Genomic DNA, 22,267 nt, shown 5'->3' on the forward strand with positions numbered 1-22,267 from the left:
CTGCCCTCTCTGGAATTTGACTTTAATGAGTGGCACCTCTTGATCTGACTTGTTCTAAGACTCTCAGTTAGGTTAGGCTGATGGGGGGTCTCAAGTGGCATCAGAAAAACAATGGAAGCCGGGAGTGTAAGGGCTAATGGGTGGCCCAGCAGGAGTCAGAGAGCCAATGGGAGCCAGCAGGGGTCTAAGGACCAATAGGAGGCCAACAGGATTCAGAAAGCCAATAGGATCCCAGCAGGAAGCAGAGGGCCAAAAGGACCCCAGAAGGTATCAGAGGGCCAGGATATCAGCAGATGTAGAAAGGCCAATGGTAGGTCTCAGCAGGCACTGGAGGGCTAATGAGAGGTCTCAGCAGGGGTCGGAGGGTAGCAGGAGCCCAGCAGGCACCAGAAGGCCTGAGAGAGGCCCCAGCCAGAGTCTGAGGGCAAGGAAGAGGAAGAGTTAAAAGTTAAGGATCTTTCTGCTTGGCTCCTCTTTCTTTGTTTGGATCCCAGCCCTGTCCAGCTTGGCTCCTCCTGCTGCCCTCAAGGGTACCTGGTGGTGGTCCTGACTCCCACCATTGCTGGTCCTTGGGGTCTCATTAGCCCAATTGGTTCCCCAAGCCTTGCCCAAAATACTTCTGTGAAGTTTGCTCTCTTCTGATTCCTCCCAACATGCCACGCCTCCTTCAGGGCCCTAAACTGTAGACCTCTCCCTTTGCAGGTGCAGGTCTCCAAAGGATAGCCTGATGCCTAGGCTCACATCTCGTGATGAACCATACGGTTCTTTTACATCATACGTGCTCAGGCCACCAGAGCCCCATGTAAACAGCTCCTTCCCATGACGTCCTCTGGGGACTCCAGGCTCAGCTCTGGCCCTCGGATGCCCTCCCTGCGGCTCGGCTACCTGGTTCTGTAACCAGGAAGTCCACTCATATGCAGCTCCCCGCTGCTCCTCGATAGAGAAGCTGAGCTGTCTCAGCTCCCTCAAGGTTAGGAATGACAACCTGTCTATGCCCTGGCCTAGAGCCTGGAGCCGGCCTCATCCCGTGCAGGTGCTGAGTGTGCGTCTTGGGTGGACACCGCCCCGAGTGCTGAGCAGGCTGCAGGGCCCAGAATATGCTGAGCTGAGCAGTTTGGACAGTGCAACTTCACTAGGAACTGGGAGTCACATCTACTCTGCAAGGCCCGAGTAAAATTTTCCGTTTGGGATGCAAATCTGAAAGGCAGGACCATATATTGTGGCTTATTCACTCACCCATCCGCCTTGGGCTGTGTGCAGGGGGTCTGGAAGCCTCGCACCTCCCTGGAAGGTCTCAGAACTATAGCCTGCATCAGTGAGCCATCTGCATGGTTGAATGAGACACCTGCTGCCTGTGATGTGTCACTGAGTGCCTGGTGTCCAAAGGGGAGTCTAGAAAAGAGTCTATGTCACCTTCGTCCGGGTGATTAGAGGAGGGCCTAGGTAGAAATTCCAGAGCACTCTAGAGGGAGGCAGAAGAGAGAGTGGAGAAGGCAGACCACCTAGGATAGATGGAAAAAGGAAATGGCGCTGGGGTTCCCGGTCACAGACTCAACCCAATGAACTCTCCCTGCAAACTGATGAACTAACTGCACAGGCGTGGTGGGGAAGCCCAGGGGGCAAGCAGCCATAAGATGTCCTAGGAATATGGGCAGCTTTAGGACCTGAGGGTGTTTAGGACCTGTGCCTTTAGTGCCCCCATCCCTCTAGTCCCTCACTCATGCCAGGACATTACTTCTGGCCACTGGTGTAGACTTAAAAGGCATAGTTATAAGCAATGTGTGGGCAAGTATAATAAGACACAGAGAGGTCAAGGCAGCTGCCCAAGATCACACAGCTTAGAAAACACTGAACCCAGGACCTAACTTTAGTCTGATTTCTTCCTATGGTCCACAACAGCAAGGGAAAGCCAGGTTCCTCTGCAAGGGGCCAGAGCATAAATATTTAGTTTTCACAGGCCTTCTGGGCTCTGTCCCAACTAAGTTCTGCTGTTGTATTACAAGAGAAGCCGTAGGCAACACGAGAAGCAGTGAGTACGGCTGTGTGCTAATCACTTTTTCTAGACCAGGAGCTGGACTCGAAGATGCCAGTCATGGTTGGCAGACCCTAGAGCCCGTGGTTTGTGCTTGCTGCAGTCTGTGAGGGAGACCCATGGCTCTACTTGTAGCCCTCTGTCCTGGCCACTCCAGGTGAACAAGAGAATTCTTCTTAAAAAAAAAAAAGTTACCTCCACAGCTTACCCCAGGTGGGTTGTAAATTTAAAAGTAAGATTATTCGTGCCAGGTGTGAGGGACAGTGGTCACTATCAGGGATATGATCAAAGAGCGGATAAGACAGCATGCTTTCGGTTCAGTTACTGCAGGGCAAGCTACAGTAATGCCATTGACCTAAACCCAAGAGGTGTGGTCTCTCTGCAGGAACAAGCTTGCCTGCACCCCGTGAAACCCCAAAGGGATGCGCAGAAGCCTCTGGTGGGAGAGATCTTTTCACTACTCCCGGGAAGGAGCAGCTGTGGCAGCTTGGTAACTCCCCAGAGAGGGCCAGAGGCAGCTGTTCACAGGCTGGGCACAGCAAATTGTGTGATGTGCTGGGTTCTGGGGCAGGCTGCCAAGCCAACCTGGGGCGCCTTTGCACCCCACCCCTCCACCGCCTGCTGCCTTACTGCTGATTCACAAGCAAAGCCGGGATATGCCAGAAGGATCCGAAACGGCTCTCCAGTGAAACACACTGCTGCTGAGGGGGGCACATGGGGACCAGGAGGCCAGGAACAGCTTCTGCTGTTTCCACATGAAGGTCGTGACCTTGGCAGGGCAGGGAGGATGTGGGAAGCTCCATCAATATCACTGGAGGCCGGGATATGGATCAGGTTGCCAGAGCCTGGCAGCCATGTTTGGTGGAAGAATCACTCCTCAGAGGGGATGCTAACTTGGGATTTGAGAGGGAGAGGGGATATGCCCAGGAAAACAACAACAACAACAAAAACAAAACAAAAGGCTAAATTATAAAGCCAGATGATGTGATGAGGGCCAGTATAGGGCAAGACATTAAATAGGGCCACGAAACAGGAATCGCCTAAGACGTCTCATCCGCCTGAACACCACTGTGCAAAGCGAGAGGCCGTTTTAACGACAGGATAGCTGAGCACAGATGTCCACCTCCCACCTAAGCTACCCCCTTCTGCAAGTGACAGAAAGGACCCTGCAAGGTAGTTACAAAAATAGGAGAATCTGCTTCAGTGTTGGAAAAAGAGGAGCGAGAAGCATCAACATGCCAGCAATTTTGAGGAATTTCAGAGAGGTACGATGCCAAGGAAACCAGATTGAACGCTGACTCACAGCCCTGCTTCCTGAGCAGGGGGCACTGTGCTGTGGGGAGGGAGAGTGTCCTGGGGCTGGGGGTGGTCACTGACCACATAGCCTACCATGGGCAGCTGGGCACCAGAGGACAGGCTGGGCCACAGCAGGGTGTTGCTCAGGAAGATAGACCCTGGGCTGCGGCAGGGGGTACGGACCCACTTGGAGGAGCCCCCTTCTCATCACACGGCCCACCTGCCTTCAGCAATGGTTTGGCTATACCGTCTAATAACAAGCAAGCAGAGCTGTCCAAATTTAGTTTCTACACGGTGTCTTGCAAGACACCACAGGCAAAAGAGCAAGGGCAGAGGCCAAGAGTTTGGCTATGCCGTCTAATAACAAGCAAGCAGAGCTGTCCAAATTTAGTTTCTCCACGGTGTCTTGCAAGACACCACAGGCAAAAGAGCAAGGGCAGAGGCCAAGAGTGACCCTGAACATCTGGAGCAGCTGTTCCCCACCTACAAGGAGAAACCATGAGTAGCTGAGACAGTTCAGCACCATGTGACTCCTTGGCCCTCAGCTCTCTGTCTCTGGCTTTGAGTTTTGTCTTAGACTCAAGTGAAAGTTCAGCAGAGGCAGCTAAAACCATGGAGACCCAGGGAAAGTTCACGGATGCCAGGGCGTCCCAGGTCAGGGAGGATTCGGAGGCCGTGAGCCATAAAAAACAGTGAACATGAGCAGAGGAAGGGCTTGTCAACGAACAGATTTGCTACCGGAAGTAAAAGGAAACTGTCACATCAGTTCTGTGCTTCAGAGATGAAAGCAAACCAGAACTCTGAAATGCTGGAAATGATACAGTGAAAGAAACTGAAATTCAAAGGACCCCAGCAGAGCTGAGAAAATGACGGCAGGAGATGAATTAGATTACTGAATCTGAGAGTTAAGACACATTAGAGGCATCCAGAAGCAAACCTTAGTTACAGAGCACTGACAGCTGTGTGCAAGATAACCTGAGATCTCTAGGAGGTAAAGTCTCCTGGACATCAGCAAGGGTGGAGGTTGGGATGCCAGAGCGAGAAGAGCAGCAGAGAGGAACTACAGAGACTCATTCTGGAATTAGGGGCTCCCAAGGGGGCGGTGTGAGTGTGAATTCTGGAATTTGGTTTCTTAAAAACACTGACATATAAGAATGTGGTTTCGTTTTAACCTCAGGTGTGCGGATATGGGGCTGCTTCAGACTGTCTTCTGCAGCTGACTGTGATTTGCCTCGTGCTCTAGCAGAATGGTGGTGTTGCCAGCTGTGGATAGTTTCTGCGGCTGTGGGACAGCTGGAATTCTGGAAACTTTTCAGAGGGTGTATAAATGTTAGAGCCTCATGGGCGGTGTGGGTGGTTGTTGGTCATTCAGGGGTGTTGGTTGTGATTTGTTAGTTGTGCTCAAAGAAGGAAAAAGAAGAAGGAAATTATTTAGTGATTCTCTCTCTCTCTCTCTCTCATTCTTTCTTTCTTATATAGTGATAGAGCATGAAAGGGGCGGGATGGGTGGAGATAAAGGGTGGGAAAAAGAAGCCACAAAGTAGCAAAGGGAGGAGCACTCATAGGGATAAAGGGTAAGAGAAAGAGGAAGACACAAAGTAGCAAAAAGCAGCTGCCAGGGCGAGTGTTGGTGATTTTTTTTTTCTGTAACTATGACAATACTTGACAAAAGCAACTTAAAGAAGGAAGGAAGGAAGGAAGGAAGGAAGGAAGGAAGGAAGAGGGAGGGAAGGAGGGAGGAAGGGAGGGAGGAAGGGAGGAAGGAAGGGAAGAATTATTTTGGTTCATAGTTTAAGGAATACAGGATTCAGTTCATGTGGCAGGGAAGGCAGCTGGTCTGCAGTCAGAAAGCAGTGACCGGTGCTGATAGCCTGGTGCTTAGCTGGCTTCCCCCTTTTTATTCAGTTCAGGGGCACAGTCTATGGACTGGACCCAGCCATGTTTCCACGGTACCACCCTCCTCAATTCAACTTCTCAGGATACTCAGAAGCATGGGCTTTAGGTGACTCTGAATCTGCCCAGGCTGACATTGAATATCAACCCGGCAAGGTCTTAGAGCAAAAGAGAAATGATGAAAGATCTAATGGAAGAAAACTTTCACACTAGGAAGACCAAAGTCTTCAAACAAAAGCTGCTGTTGTGTTTTAGGAAAAGCACATGAATATCACACAAGTTTATCAGTCATGCTTATTGTCGCTGTATTCACTACAGCGAGGAAATGGAATCAGTCTACCTGTCCATCAACAGACGGATAGTGAAAAACTGATGGATAATAAAAATACATATTTATACTTAATAAATAACATGCGGAAAATAAATAATATATATGAAAGAATGCATAAATGGAGAGTGAAAATATACAATGGAATACTGTACATCTCTAAAAAATGAAATCACAATATTTTCAGGAAAATGGAAAAGCTTAGAATGTCTATTAAGCAAGGTCATACACTCTCAGAAAGACAAAAACATGTAGCCTCCCTTCTGTGTGCACATGTATGTAAGCACAGTAAGATATGAGTGTGGGGAATGGGGGTGGGTGGGATTTGGGTGATGGGAAAGAACTGATGCAGGCAACAGACACAGGTCAGGAAGCGATAGAAAGATGCTTCTCTGGTTTGTTCCTGTCCTGGAGTGTGCACCTGTGTGTGCGTGTGTGTGTGTGTGTGCATGTGCACCTATGTGTGCGTGTGTGTGTGCACGTGCTTGTATGTGTGTGTGCATGCATGCATATATAGGTATATATGTGCATGTGTGGGTATGTGTATTGGAATTATAAAATCCAGTATGAACCCACAGCTCCAGAACTGCTCTAACTATTCAGGAGTCCACTGAGATGGCACCTTTGGGTCTGGTTAATCTCTCTCTCTCTCTCTCTCTCTCTCTCTCTCTCTCTCTGTGTTTTATTTGCAGGTATTTTATAAGAGAGCTTTAATAAAAAATTTAAAGACTAAATTCTTCAGACAAAAGCGGTAGTCATGTTTTAGAATAAGCATTCAAGTATCAGATATGTGATATTTTCTTTCTTTGCTTCACAGATAAAAAATTCTGTAAGTAGCTAACACAGGACTGGGCTGTTACCAACCAACCAACCAACCAACCAAACCATTGTCATTAAATCTTTTTTTAAATTTATTTTTAAATTTTTTATTATTTTTATTTTTTAAAATTTTTATTAGATATTTTCTTCATTTACATTTCAAATGCTATCCCCTTTCCTAGTTTCCTCTCCAAAAGTCCCCTATATCCCCCCCCACCCCCCACTCTGCTCCCCAACCCACCCACTCCCTCTTCCTGGCATTCCCCTGTACTGCAGCAGCATATAATTTTCGCAAGACCAAGGGCTTCTCCTCCCATTGATGGCCGATTAGGCCATCCTCTGCTACATATGCAACTAGACACACTAAATCTTGATACAATGTCAGGAAAGGTTTGAAGAAGACAGGTGGATAATTTGTCATTCGAAAAAGACAACAGAGGGAAGCTATGACTTATGTAATGACATAGTAGACAGAAGAGTCACATGACCATCCTCACACTGGCGACTTAAAGATGCACTCATACATACTGAGACAGGAATGAAACATCTATGCCACACTCCCTCCTCCCAAGGCTTGTGGACCATTGAGAAAGAGAATAGCAGAAAGACTGTAAGAGCCAGAGGTCCAGGAGGACCAGACCAAAACAGTGTCTTTGGACCTAATGGGCCCACTGCACCCAGGGGCTCACAGCTGCCTGCATGAGACCCACATAAGACCAGTCAGTCAACATCCCAGCATGGGGAGGAGGGTTCAGGGGCCCCTACCTCTAACTGAGGAGCTATTGGCAGTTAATGGCTTTTGGGCCAGGGAGAATGCGTTTTAGGGGTGTGGCCTCTGTTAGGAAATCTTGGGCTGATATTGGTTATTATTACTGTTTTATTTAATCACTTTCTGGTTTGCCTCCTCATCTTGGCTGCATATCCGGTATGTGTAAGCTTTCTCTCCAGTGGATGGCCCGTACCTATGGCAGCACAAATGGGACTCAATGGGTTGTTTTGAAAACCATCAACAAAACGAGAAGATGAAGCTGAGATGGGGTGGGGCGGATCTGGGAGGAGTTAGGGATCTGGGAGCTGAGTTTCATCAGAATACATTGTCTGCATGTATGAAACTCAGAAAACAATAAATGGTATATTTGAAATTCTAATAAAATATACACTGGTGCTAGAGAGACAGAGTGATTCAAAGACGTGGCAGTGGACGCTAGCCCGTTAAGTGAGGATTTGACTGCTAAATCATGGTCACTGCTGTGTACTTTCACAGTAAAAATCAATATGTTAGATAACAGTTGACAAGAAGCATCTACAATGTAAAAAGTAAAATTGGATAACTGCCCTCCAATCAGAGGTTATGGGAGCAGAGGTCAACGGTGTCATAACATCCAGAGCTTGCTATCGCTGTTCCTGTATTTCTATATTGGAAATTAGACAAGCAGAGGCTAAGTATTTTAAATTTAAACAAGACTGCAGAACACTTCATTATAGCGGCGAGGAAACAGCATTTATCTGACAGTACCGTGGGCTAAAACCACGATCAAATACAGACGCATCTCTGCAAATGCATTTCACAGGAACCAAGAGCAAAGACCAAGTGTGCAAACCCAAGTAGAAAAGAAACGGTCCTGAGAGCAAACATCGCTAAAGAGAAAAGCAGGCAGAAATTATCTAGAGTGGGGCAGAACAGAGAGAAGTTCCAGTAAGGGCCTGGGCTTTGCCATTCTCTTTACAAGACAAGATAAGCTAATGCTTCGCCAAAAATTTAACTTCTGCTCCCTCCCCCTGCTTCCCTTCCACCAATCAGGACGGATGTTTTATAAAGCAGATGCACGGAGTCTGGGATGGGAAAATGGAAGGAGCCTTTCTAAGAGACTGCTTTCTGGCTCTTAACGATGTAGATGGAGGTGGGGAAAGAAAGGGATGGGAAAGGAGAGGAGGAGGAGAGGGGGGAGTAAGGAGTGGAAGGGGAAGGGAAAAGACTTCAGAGCTTTCTTGGAGCTGAGGTGCTAGGAAGTGTGCCCAGGGACCCTGGGCCGGGGCTGTAACCAGGCAGACCAGAGCTTCTTGCGCCACCATGTGGCAGCTGGAAGCAAGGACGGCAGAAGGTGGGCTCTCTCAGCTTTGTGTAGGGTCAGGCCCTGGAGTCATTGCTCATTTCAGAGAAGGCCGGAACCAAAGGTCTAACCGTAGGAACTAAAACGAAAACCTCAAGACTCTCAAAATAAAACCTAGTGACCCTGGATTAGCCAGTGCCCCTTAAAGCTGAGGACCAAAGCTAACAAAAGACAACCCTGACTTCATCAAAATGGAAAGACTGTTCATAAAGGGTTTCATGAAGAAAGTGAAAGACATCCCAGTCTCCAAGGAGATACTTCAGGCCATATCAGGATAGTCCCCAGCCTGTGAATGACCACCAGGGTGTTCTCAGAGTCTGTGATGACTCAAAGTATCAGCCAACCCCTTAAAAGGTCTAAAAATTCCCTCCCAGGGTCCTAACCAGTCACTGCTTGTCCCTCCTCAGTCTGCCCCAGCCACAATGCCCTCTGACGCTCTTCTCACACCAGGGCCCTCCATGACAGCATCTCCGCTCAGCTGCTCTGTCTGGGGCTCCCCTCCCTATGACATCCTGACCTGGAGGCAGCCCGGAAGCCCTTCTCAGCTCACCACACTCAGTACTGTCCTGGCACTACCTGACTAATCTCTGTGGCACTTTCGATCACGTCACATAAGAGCCACTAGCCTGCTTCCTTCCTTGTCTGTTTTCCTGCATAAGGATTCAGACTCCCCATGGGTAGGGACCAGTCCGTTCTCAGCTGTGTTCCTCTGAATGGAACTGAACGCACTTCATAAATATGTGCTGCACGAGTGCATTATAAGATGAATTCAGGAAGACCGGTGGCTGCCATTTCCCAACTTGTACACTGAAGAAAAGAAAATGTGGCTACCAATCTAGAGTCTGAGCACTCAGTTTCCTAGGTTGAAGATCTGCCTGCCTATATGGAGTAACATGGGCAGTACCTCGCTCGACACTGCGAGGAGTACTTGACAGGCATCACACCTTGCCAGCTATGTTCTCATTGAAGGTAAGCACTAGGAGGCAGTACTCAGTGTTAGCACTATTTGAAGACGTCACTCGAATGTCTAGCGAACATCTCAAGATGATCAGAAAGGGTGAGTGACAGCGTGTGGCCCCGGGTGCTGCTGTTCTGAGCCTTGAGTACTTATGCATATTAGCTATTTTAATGCTCCCTGCCCCTGAGGTAATCTGAACATGCCCCCACCTTCAGAGACATGGGAAATTAAATGACATGTAGAAAGTCACCCAGTCCCTGGGGAACCAGTTAGAAACCCGTCACTCTGCTCTGAACAACTGTGCAGGATGTCACAACGAGGAACCAAGAAGTTAAAGGTGATGTGGTCCAGGGAACCAAGAGCAGGCTCATTCTTGATGTCGATGTTGTTGATGACTGCTCAGAAGACTCAAGGGAACTGAGAGAGGAGAAAGTTCCAGAAGCAATACATACAACGCAACCAGTCCTAAGAGATACTTGCAGGGAGATCAATAGCTTTCCTATAAGCCAGTGAGAACTACTTTAAAAATATTCTAGAAAGTAGAGCTCATCTCCCAAGGCAGGCCTCAATGTAGGACACACAGAAGCAACCCCACCAGCCAAGGAGAGAACCTACACAAAGGAAACGAGGCTAACATTGCCAGCCAGCAACCAAGTGAGCCAAGAACTCCGTGTTTATGAATGTGCACCATGGGTCACAGAGGTGTCCTGTCTGCCGCAGAGCAATCGGAGAGTGGCCGGAATTCAGGCAAGAGAATCAAGAGCATTCTGGAAGCCTCACCACAATCAATTTGGTGAAAATAAAGTTTGTGAGTGAAGAAGCACAGACTATGAATCAGTGAGAACCCCCTTAAGACCCAGAGTGCCAGGTCCACATTGGTTAGAGCAACGAAACACACTTCAGTGCAAGAACGCTTCAAGCTGGTGCAGCCCTACTAAGCACCACTGGGTCCCTAGCCCTCATGGAGCGTAGTCAGTGACGTGTGCTGAAATGATAATATTTAGGACATGTTGCAGCAAAAGAAACACATTGTTAAAGTTGATTTTGCCTATTTATTTTCTAACACTTTAAAATGTAGCCACCAGAAAGTTTAAAATCACATCTGTGGCGTGCGCTACATTTATACCCTGCGCAACTGGTCAAAAGCATATAGAAATGTATGTTATTTTCTAAAGGTCAACTTTAGCGTAGGCATTTTAAATGAGTCTGGGAAAGATCTAGTCATTAAATGCCGAAAGAATAATTGAGTGTCTGGGAGCAGGAGAAAAAGGATTTGATGCTTTAGATACGTATTTATTTATTTTAGCTGAATTTCAAGATAAGGCGGAACGCAACAGTGGATGCAATAGAAGAAAACAGACATAGTTATAATAGTCCCTGGGATGAGGGGGCTTTGAGCACAGCGTTAAAGATGAGGAGCGTTAAAGGTGAGGAGAATGGTTTCAATAAGCCCAGCCACATAAAATAACAAATCCCACGCGTCCACTCACAAAGCCAAGGTTCAAGGACACTTGAAACATGAGCAAATACCTCCCACAAATGTGAGAAGGGAGGGTGGCCTGGTATTAAGCAGGCTCACCAACCTGGGACAGAAGGATGATCCAGTCAGGAAAAGTGCCAATCACATGAGCCGCCAAACTCACAAAAGGAAAATTAGAAACAAGAGGAGCCTTAGGAAAGAGATTCAATCTCAATAGTAATCAAAGAAATGCAAATTAAAACAGCCACTGCCAAGGGTGAGAGAATGTGCGTCGAGGCGCTGGCACTCAGTGGTGTGATCTTCTCGGAGGACAATTTGGCAACACACACAAAAGGTTCAAAATGCACGAGTGCTATTTCTAGGAACCATCCCTGGAAGATAATCAGAGATGCACAGACAGAAGTTCCAATAAGAGTCCATTGTATCTCTGTGTATAATCAGCCACAAACTGGCAGTTACCTCCGCGTTCTGCATCGGGGCCTCGTCTCGCTTGAGTAAGTGATAGCGGCGCCCTGTGAGCTAGCGAGCAAGGGAGCGAGGGAGCGGCAGGGGCTTTTGAACAGGGACCGGATGAAGGCGGTGGCAGGAAATCCAGATCTGCCTCGTTCCAACATATCTTGGAATGACAAATAAAAATTTTGAAGAAAAATAAAGCGCTAACAGCTCTGGAAGCACTTCAGCAGGCAGGATAGTTGCGGAATAAAGGAAGGAAGGGTCAGACGGCAGAGTGGATAAGACTGGAAAATAAGCCTGAAATATGCCCCAGGGACAGACAGCTACTGGTCACCAGGGTGTGGTGGGGACACTCACTGACCTGGGAGGATGCTCACTCCAGGCCAAGCACACAGGAAGAATACATTGCTCCTGGCCGCAGAATTTTTCACACTTGCTAGGAAAACCATCACGACTGAGCTTGATGCTAACACTGGTTTCTGGGCTTTGCCCTCCCGAAGTGGTTTGTGTGTGGAGGACTTGGTCCTCTGTGTGGCTGTGGTAGGAAGTGATCAGACCTTGAGACATGAGGCCTGGTGGGAAGTAATTATGTCCTGGAAGGTGTTCATTTCAGAAGGAAGAGATGCAGTCCTCAAGAGAGGGCTGACTAGCCATGACTGGCCTTCTCACACCCTCAAGTCTGCAGTGAAGCTCTCAGAAGCCTTTAGCTGATGTTGGTGCCACATCACTGACCCTCTGGAATGATGAGTTGGGTAAACAATTTTTCTTTATAATACACTCGGTCATGGGTGTTTTATAATAGCAATAGGAAAATGGACTAACTAAAGTTATGGCTGACTTTTTACTTTCCTTTTTCCCCCCTTTCTTATTTTGTCAACTTTCTGCATCAAGAACCTTATCAACATGACAGTTAGAAAATAATAATTAATATTTTAAAAGAAATACACATGAAGAGTCACTGTAGCCTTATAACTTCTCTTCTTCATGAATGCAGGGTTTCTTGGCTTCAGGTCTGTTTGTCCTCATTGGCCCTGAGGACTGTGACCACCCCACTCTCTTCTAAAAAAAAAAAAAAAAAAAAAACCCTTCCATGGCTCCCTATAGCTGACAGGAAGCTTGGCTTCCTCACAGCTGACTCTCCCAACCAAATATTCACTATTTCCTGGAGGCTCTATCCAACATCTCCATTCCATTCCTTTCGCACAGGCCCTGGGGCTCCCGAAGCCGGGCAGATGGGCCTTGGGGGAGAACTCGCAGCCAGAGTGTACCAGAATAGCTGTGGAGAACCTACACACATGCTGCCTGTCAGCCCAGAGGCCGTCTGAAGTAAGGCATGCTGGGAGCAGGGTGCGAGCAGGTGTGGTGGGGCGTGCTGGTCTCTAAGATCTGGGAACTGGGGGATAATAAAATGGCATGCTGAAACAGCATGTCAAGAGTTCCGGGGGTCTGGAAGGAAGTGCCAAGAGATGGGCTGCTCGGCACACACCCTACTTGCTTCTGGGGTGAAGTGGGAGTCAAGGATGCTTGCCAAAGCCCCCCAGGCTTTTCTCCGCCAAGAGGCAGACAGAGCCTGAAGATCCCATAAACACCTGCTAAGTCTTGCCTGTCACACCCCGGCACGGCACTCACCCTTCCCTTGGTAAGTCCAGGAGGAGTCCCTGAGAGAGCTTAGAGGGTGGTAAGGGTGGCCCAGAGACTGTCTCAAAGGCAGCACACTCTGTTCCTCACCTTGGTCTGGAATCCTTGTGGCCCTTGCCTGACTGACCCTCACACAGCTACCCCACCTCTGCGAGCAGAGACTAGTTGGCCCTTTCTTTCTGGTTTAGAGCAGAGGGCCCTGAGGTCCTAGAGGAGTGTTAGGGAGGACCATCTGCCAGATCTAGGGGCTTTCCTCACCATGATTGCCAGCCACATCCTCAAGTCCTGGAGTGGAAGGAGGACAGCCACACACCAGCTATGCCTGGGCAGGTCCTCTGACACAAACCAAGGCATCCAGCAAAGAATTACTCTGACTTCTCTCCAGACGTTCCAGGGTTGTCCACTGCCACCTGTGTGACAGGCATTGAGGGATGGTCATTCTGAGGGGGACGGCTCTTCCCAGGTGTGGACTCTCACTGTGAGGGGAAGGGTATCACAGAGAACCCACTGGAGGGTGACATCCATGAGGTACATTAATAAGAAACTAATTCCATAGGAAGCCCTGTGTCCACCCCAGTGGGGTCATAGCAGAGTCTGAAGGCCTGAGGTCCCTCCCACTGGATACTCCATCCTCTAAATTAGGCTCCAGGGAAAAGCCACTGACAGACCCCTGTCCCAATCTTCCATCAGCAGTTCACCAGGTGTACCCGTCCCCAGCAGTGTTCTCGCCACACCCAGGAGTTCGGTCCATGAGCAGACAACAATCTCACATTTTCTAGTGTATGTACTGTGAATATAGCACTACTGGGCTTCAAACATCACAGCCTCCATTCAGACCACACTGTAGTGAACAATGGACCTCTGACCTCCAGCATGCCAAAGAGGCTGTGGCAACAGCCACCCTGGTGTGGGCAGGCCATTAGAGTTGATCCTGGGAGGTGTCTCACAGGACTTGTTCCCTTGCGAGCCAGAGTTGGGGGCATAGAGTAGATGCATGCCTGGGCTGCAGTCATGTCAGTCAAAAGTCTCAGTTCTTCAGTTGAGAGTTAGGGTGCGGGGCAATAGGTCATCAGGACTAGAATATAACTCGTTCAACGTCTCCTCCTTTCTCCCAATGTACTGGCAAGTACTGCTGATGCACTGGTAAGCCAGTAAGTGGTAGGGTCAGAGATCAGAGGTTCTCCATGCTACTGGGCTATTTGATGCTCACTGCTACACAAAGGTTGCCAGTTTCTTGTGGTGCTCAAGTCTTAGCTTAGATGGTCACAGGGCCCTGTATCTGACTTCTGGTGTGAAGCCCAGTGATGCTACTGATGCTTCGTGGATTCTGTACCACGCTTGGGGGAATCCCTGCAGTAGGGCATAGGGCTGTCCCATCCTGAAGGCAGAGGAATCAAGTGTCAACCACTCAGAAGCTGACTACAAACCTTCTCAATGCTCAGTACTGATGTCATCCAGGAGCACCCCACGGCAAACTCCTAGTCCTTGCTGGTTCCAGTGGCTGGCTCCGAATTTTCACTGAGATGTCCCCATCACTGAGATGGCTCCCCTCCACAAACAATGTCATATTCCCCAAAGCCATCAACAAATGACAGCATGCCTTGGTTGAGGTCTGTGAGAATCTGAGCTACTGGGTTCCCCCAGCTTCTCAATGGCCCCAGTAGTTTGGGCAGGAGGCAGGGTTGGTACACACATGGAGGGTGCTGCTGGCATTCCTATCTCCCAACCTCATTTCACCATTCCTGGCACAGCCACCAGAAGAAGGAAGTGTTAGCCACCCCAAATCTGACGTACTGAGCACAAATCCTTGAGAGGCACCCCCATTGAACCTACACAAGCTAGGGAGCACACACAGAGATGGGCCGCGGAGATAGAGTGGCCACTGGTGAGGGGGCCATGTGGTGGGCAGGTACTATCTTATTCTGCATCATGCTAAAAGCCCATGCAGGGAAAGGTGATCTCAGAGACCTGAGCATACACATCCCACAGGAGAGGGAGTGAGGACAGGTGGGGAAGGAGCTTCTGCCAGGGCAGAGGTCTCTCAAAAGACCCTCTAAAGGTCTTTTAAGCTATGCTACCCATGCAATGAGGCCCGTTCCTGCTAAATGAGAAGGGAAGGATTGTGATTCTCACAAAGGTGGCCCGTGGCTTCAGAGCACGGGGTGGGTCCTTCTGTCCTCTGCTGCAGACTTTGTTCCAGGATGCTCTCCAGAAGAGCAAGCCACACTTCAGAGAGGCCCGCCACCCCTGTGGTGGAGCAGATGGCCGCTTGGCCCTGGGAAAGGTTCCTAAAGGGCTCGGGAGGGCCCAAAAGGGCAGGGGCTTTGAAGAGGAAACCGCACAGATGGCTACATTCTTGTCATGGGCAGATCAAGGTCCATGATGAGTCCTGCCACTTGAGGAAGGATCTTTGGTATGGAAAGGTTACCCTTGATGGTGAGATGCCACTGTGCATCTCTCAGAGTGGCCAACCCAGAGCACTGACACCAACAAATGCCAGCAAAGACATGGAGTTCAGAGCAGTGCTCCTTGTCGCTGGTGGGATGCACTCTAGGGAGTCTAGAGGTATATTCCCATAAAGCTCAACCTTCTGATCCGGCAACCAACTCTCTGGGCTTTACTCAATGGCGTTGAAAATATTATGTCCACACAAAAATCCACGCATGGGTGTTTATGACTGAATTGCTCCTAACTGCCCAAACTTGGAAGCAACCAACATGCCCTTCAGTAATGAGTGGGTAAATTGTGGTATATCCAGAAAATGGCTACCAAGCCAAGAGAAGACATGGGAGAGCAGAATGCATGTTAGCACAGTGACATAATGTTTTAGGGCAGTGAAAGTGATTTGTGTGTTCGTTTGGAATGAACAAGATGCTGGGTTCAATGCCTAGCACTGCCAGGAAAAACAGGATGTTCAAACCAAAGACGTATGCTTATGTGAGCCTGCCTAAGCACAGACTGTACACCACTGGCTTGAACTCTAACAGAGTCTCTGGGCTTTGGGTGAACATGAATCAAGGTCAGATCCTCAGGTATAGTGACGTTACTCTGTGGAGGGGGCTGTGGTGGAGGCTGGGCAAGAGTGTGGGGAGGTTAAATCTCATGGCTGTGTCCCTGGGAGGGGCAGCTTCAGGCTCATGGACACCCCTTCCCTCAGTTAAATACTCTGAGGTACTTCCAAGTCAACAGCCCAGCTCGTTTGTCTCACAGAGAGAAATGGACTCAGAGGGAGTGATTTGTCAGAGGTGGCTTTGCTGGTCACTTGTGTCCTGTGGAGATGATGGGCTAATAGTCACAAGAGGCTGGCAGTAGGGCTAAGGACAGGGGGCACAAGTGAGAGCCAGGAGGGATGGGTGCAGGACTACAGAACTGACAGAGACACTAGCGATGTGCAGCCCTCTAGCTGGAACGTTACAGCCCAGCGAAGCTGCTGAAAGTGGAGAATCCAGTTTAGGGAACCTAAAACTTATAAATACTTAAAAAAAATGTATGTGTATCATCCCAGCACTTGGAGGAAAGGGGGCAGTGAATTGAAGGCCACAGCTACACGGTGAGAACCTATGTCCCCAAACCAACCAAACCAACAGACCAAAACAAAACGGGGGAGGGCAGACAGCTTAGTCAGTAAAGAACGTTTTGTGCAAGCTTGAGGGCCCGGGTTTAGGTCCCCAGCACCCATGTAGAATGTTCCTCTGCAGGGAGATGGAAACAAGTGCATCCCTGGGCTTGCTGCTAGCCAACCAGCTGAATCTATAAGCTCTGGCTTCAATGAGAGATCCTGTCTCAAAAACACAAGGTGGAGAGTGAGGAATGAGGGAGACAGCTGACATTGACCTCTGACTTCCATATGCATACATGTGCACATACATATACACGAACACAGACAGATGGACAGACAGACAGACAGACACACACACACACCCCATGGGGAGTGGGGTGGGGCGTGGAAGCAAAAACTCTCCTAATAATTGCAAGAAATAAGAACCTGTATTGGAAGCCTGAGAGGTGATAACCCCAGGACCATGTCCACAAACACTAGGTCTGACACACAGTGTGGCCACATTGTCATTCTTTGTGTGGATAGCTATATGTTCCCAGAGCTTGCCTCCTGAATTCCTCTGGTAGTGAATGACCACTGGATGGGCACCACCATATGGGTGTTGGGTCTTTTAATTTCACCTTTGCTGTCTAAACCTCTGTCTCCCAGAGCGACATCTGCTCTTACACAGGGGAAACCGGCTGCTGTGAACTGAAGTAAACATGTGGCACTGCAGCATTGCTTGAAAAGCCAGGCTTATGGATGAGACTGCCGGGTACTGAGTCATTCCTTTTCCGGCTCTACAATCTCTCATCTGGAGAGGGCACGGCTGCAGCGCACTTGGTCTTTCTAGCCACAAATCCTTCATTTGTCTGAGCCAGATCCAGAGCTGCCTGGGGCCATTGGGCATCAGCTTTGACTCATGGGGACTGTTGTGTAGCTTATTTCCTTTAAGATTAAACATTTCATCTTAGAGGAAATCTTCTTAGGATACAGGATATTCTATGGGGAGGTGGAACATTTCATCCTGCGCAGAAACTCTTTGAGATCAGAAAGCAAACTTCGTAAACGCTTCAGGAAGTCCCTAAAATTGAACAGACGCACTGGGTCCCCTCCCTGCCCAGGCTTATATAAGAATGAGAACTGCTGAGCAGTGACCAGCACACCTGCCTAGAAGAGGCTCAAGCCTGGAAAAGGCCCTGACCCCTTAAGCTGTCTGCAGGCTGTGCAGGGCGCTCCAGGTTTCCAGCCTTCACCAGCTGTCTGCCATGCTGTATTAGGCTTTGGTGACTGCAGCTGCGTTTGAGTATTTCTGCTCCCTATAACCTCATAAGTAACTAAGGACACTCACTGGATCAACAGTTGGTCATTAGTGGTATCCTCAGCCTGTCATGGGTTTCCTGTCTGGAGTAAGTAGGTTCAGATCTCCCAGGTGTATTGCCACACAGTAGGCTTGCAGGAGCAGTTGGTGCCATGGCTGGAATGGCCTCCAGCCTCTGCCTGGTCCATAGCACCAGACTACAGTGATGAACTCTGGAATTATACCCCTTCCTCCCATCTCAGGCTGGCTTTCCCTTTAGGTCCCTCCCACTGCGACTACCTGGAACAGAAGTGCTTAACACTGCCAACCGACTGGTTCCCTGAAAGGAACCCAGTTTCCCCTGCACTCCCGAGAAGCTGTTAGCCCTTGGCTAGGGCCCAGCGACTGCTCTCTAGTGGTACAGCCCAGACACCTGGCCAGGATGCCCAGGTTCTCAGGCAGAGAGGAGTCAGCTGGGCTGAGTGCTTTAATCAAGGAGGGTCCTTGACAGCAATGCCACCAAGCCACATCCTGTGTTCTGGAGACTTCCCACTGAGATGCCGAGACTACGGCAGACAGTCCTGACAGCGCTGTGTGACAATGTTTGATATGGCATCAAACTGCCAGCACCTGACTCCAGGGAGGACAGTGTCACTAGGGAGGACCATGTCAAAGCAAAAATAATGACCAGGAGCTGAGGTGCAAGGCACAGCCATCTGCCCTCTGGCAGCCTAAGTTTCCTCGTCTGCAATATGGGAGTCATCACCTCACCCTGTAGGGCAGGATCCTTAGGAAGGAAGGCGGGGGGCCAATAATATGATGAGGGCAGAGGAAGGCAGAGTGAGGGGAGGAGCTTAGGGATGTCAAAGCCCTTGATGGACAGCCAGGCTGACCTTCTGCACGCTTGAGACCTGCGGTTCTCAAGCTGTGGCTCTGGACTCCTTGGGGAATCAAATGACCCTTTCACAGGGGTCACCTAAGACCATCAGGAAAATACAGGTATTTATTTATATTATGATTCATAACAGTAGCAAAATTACAGTTACAAAATAGCAACAAAAATAATTTGTTGGGGGGTCGGGATTCGCCACAACGTGAGGCACTGTGTTAAAGGGTCACAGCCTTAGGAAGGTTCAGAACCCACTGCTTTAGACCAAGCTCTGTGAGTTTCAGATCTCAGAGGCAGTTCCCACGTCACTCTAGGAAGTCATGCCTGTAAAAGAATTGATGTCTGAAGCAGCAGTCAGGACTTTGTAATTCATTTCTCCTCTCTCTCTTTAATTTAAATTTCTTTCTTTCTATTTATTTTATTTATTTATTTTTCTTTTTAAAGGCAGGGCCTCATGTATCCCAGGCAAGCATTGATTTTGCTGTGTAGCAGAGAATGGCTTTACCCTTCTGGTGGCCTTGGCTCCATCTTCCTGGCACTGAGTCACAAGTGAGCATCACCGGGTGGTTTATGTGGTTCTGGGGTGCAATCCAGGGCTTCATGCACACTAAGCAGGTACTGTTCCACTGTCCCACTGTCCCACTGAGCCACGCCCCACTGGCTTGAACCATCTTTTGTCACCTTGGGGGATGCTTTGAAACCTGGAACGTTGCCCCTTCCCTGCTGTGGACCTCAATTTCCCCTTCTACACAATAAAGAGATTAGGAGCGGCTTCTCTAAGGACATTTAGGCTCCTACAGCCAAAGATGCTATTTGAGCAGGCACCCCTGAATCACCGCAGGGTTTCTTACTCACTGGGAGCCCTGTCATTGCTCTATAAAGGAGTCTCCCAGCAAGAGCCTGTTTGGGGCTTGGCAGAGAGTGGTTCCCACTGGAGGTCAAGGTCCCTTTGGTCCTCATGGAGGGCCTTGCCTGGGAACGCACGCCTGGCTCAGATCACCTCCAAACACTTCCAGCTCCTTTCTGTGCAGGGCTTTACTGGTCACAGTGCCAGTTCACACAGGCACAGGGAGGTATTGGGGGGGTGTGGGGGGGTGAGGGTGGCTGTCCTTATTTTACTTCCGGGAATTGGAACCACAGCTCAGAGGGAGCCTTTCTAGGTTCTCACAGGCAACTGCTGAGTGACTGCTGAATAGAGAAAGAGATCTGTGGAACAGGTGGGGGGTGTGGGGTGTGTGTGTGGGTGGGTGGGGAGGAAGCAGAAGCCAAGATGGCGATACCCAGCCCCCATCCCTTTCAAACTCTGCTAGAGCCCAGGACACAGCTTCTCTCAAGGCTCTGCAGCTTGCCACTCTCCAGTGTAAGCCTCCCTGACCTATGGCCCACAGGATGCCTCGAAGCCTCCCTGTGATTGGACCGGAAGGAGATTCCAAGTGGGAAGAGGAAAGGAGGTGGAGGAGATGTCAGAAAAAGAAAACAGCAAGGTGCCCAGATGGGAATCTTCTAGCATCCTAAAAGTGGACCAGCTGTTTTGGAAGTTAGTTCTTTTCATTTTTAATAGCTTATAACTTTACTTTTAGAAAGATATTGACAACACGCATGCCTAGGCCCAAGAGGAGGCTGTGAGGCGCAAGGCTGTGAACACTCCCCATCCCTGGTCTAGTTCCATGAGCTAAAATGCACCCATGTGCGTGCGCATGCGACCTTACTAAACAGGGGTCCAATCAAGGTCTCTGGGACCCACTGCAGAGCAAATGAAAAGCAAAACTTTCATTTCATATATGGTATGAAGTCACTGGGGCTTAAATGGATCTGTTGAGAAGCGTTCTAGATGGATGAATGCTACAGCAAACGCCCCTGGGGGGAGAGAAAGTCAGAATGGGGGGGGGGGTTAGGAGCAAAGAGAGCAGAGGAAGTGGGGAGAGAGAACAAGAGAGAATGAGCGGGGGTGATACAGACTAAGGGGAGAGGAAGATGGTGAGGGAAGGAGGGGCAGAGAGGTTATGGGAGCTAGATACTGCGACACATGTATGTAAATGGCCTAGTGAACAATCCCACTTTAAACGCGGGCTGGGAGTACCTCGGAGAAGCGCTGCACGTCCTGCGTGAGTGTGCCCACGCGCCGCCAGCGGAAGTGCTTCAGCAGCTTCAGGATGGCCGGGTTCACCGCGTTGTCTGAGGGCACCGTCCGGAAGAAATATGGGTACTTCTTCTTATCCGCAAGAACAGGCGTGGTGGCGGCGAAGGAAAGCTGAGGAAACGAGAGAGGACATGGTCTTTATAGGCAGGCATTTCTCTCTTGGCACAATTCGTTTCATTTATTTTAATTATGTGAATTGTGTGTGTCTCTGCATAGGTGGGCATATGGGTGCAGGTGCCTGAGGAGGCCAGAAGAGGGCGTCAGATGCTCTGGAGCTGGAGTTACAGGCAGATGTGAGCTAGGAATCAAACTCTGGCCCTCTGCAAGGGCCGTCTTAAAGAGAACTTGGAAAGAATGTAAGATAAAGGGAAGGGATAGGATGGGCAGTGAACTACATCTCCCCAAAGGAATGGAACCGTTAATACTGTGATCTGTTTCAATCCAGAACTTTCTCTGTGATCAGTGTTTTTATCACATTGTTCTCTGCACACAAATGATGGGTTTCCCGTGTAGGCAAGGAACCTTCCAGTCTGAAATTCTTTGTCGCATTTTATTATTAGCATCATCGTCTAGCATATGAGCACATAAGCTTTTCTGGGGACGTTAAAATTGTTTAGCTTGCCATGTTGTCTGCTGCGTTAGTTGTCATTCTCACATGGGCATCTTGGTACATAGTGTTTCCCTTCTATATTTGAGGGTATTTCTACAAGATAGTCTGTGGGGTAAATGTTTTCAGGTAATGACCTGAACATGTGGTACAACCAGCAGAATGCTTGCCTGGCATCCGTGAAGTTGTAGCTCAAATCCCCAGCAATGCATAAATGGCAGGAAGCCTGTCAGACTTGCACTCAGGAGGTGGCAGATCTGAAGTTCAAGGCTATCCTCAGCTACATAATGACTCTGAGACCAGCCTGGGCTACCTGAGATTCTGTCTCAAAAATAAAACAAAGTAAAGGCTGCAAACCTTTAATATCTTCATATTTAAATAATTTAAAAAGATTCCTCCCACATTGCATATATGCTAGTCAGAGATAATTAAAGGTCCAATCTCACCACAATCTTGTTAACAGGGAAGACGCACCCATTTTCTATGTAATTTTATAATGAGCTATCACAGAAGTGGGATCTGTTACATTCATGGTTGCATATACTGTTGGGTGGCTCCTAAGGAGTGGGTCCTATTTTAGGAAGTGCTTTTGCATGCCTTCATCTATGAGTAAGATGCTGGTCCTTTTACATTGATTTTAAAGGAAGCATTTAAAATGCATAGCCTTCACACTCAGGCTACCATGGCTGCAGCAAGCCTCATGTTGTTTGTCCTTACACGTGGTATTTTAATTTACACCCGGCAGTCAATCTGTCCATCCTTCCCTGTATTATTTCTTTGTTTTC

General features: G+C 48.9%; 1 protein-coding gene across 1 annotated transcript in view; it reads right to left on the reverse strand.

Moving 5' to 3' along the window:
* Gabbr2 (gamma-aminobutyric acid type B receptor subunit 2) overlaps positions 1-22,267 on the reverse strand; it is a 328,989-nt gene that overhangs the window by 162,028 nt on the left and 144,694 nt on the right. The window contains exon 3 of the mRNA XM_021159700.2: positions 20,816-20,986. Within this exon, the coding sequence (XP_021015359.1) occupies positions 20,816-20,986 (171 nt within the window). The remainder of the gene's footprint in view (positions 1-20,815; positions 20,987-22,267) is intronic.

This window comes from Mus caroli, chromosome 4 (genome assembly GCF_900094665.2).
Source record: "Mus caroli chromosome 4, CAROLI_EIJ_v1.1, whole genome shotgun sequence".
Classification (NCBI taxonomy): domain Eukaryota; kingdom Metazoa; phylum Chordata; class Mammalia; order Rodentia; family Muridae; genus Mus; species Mus caroli.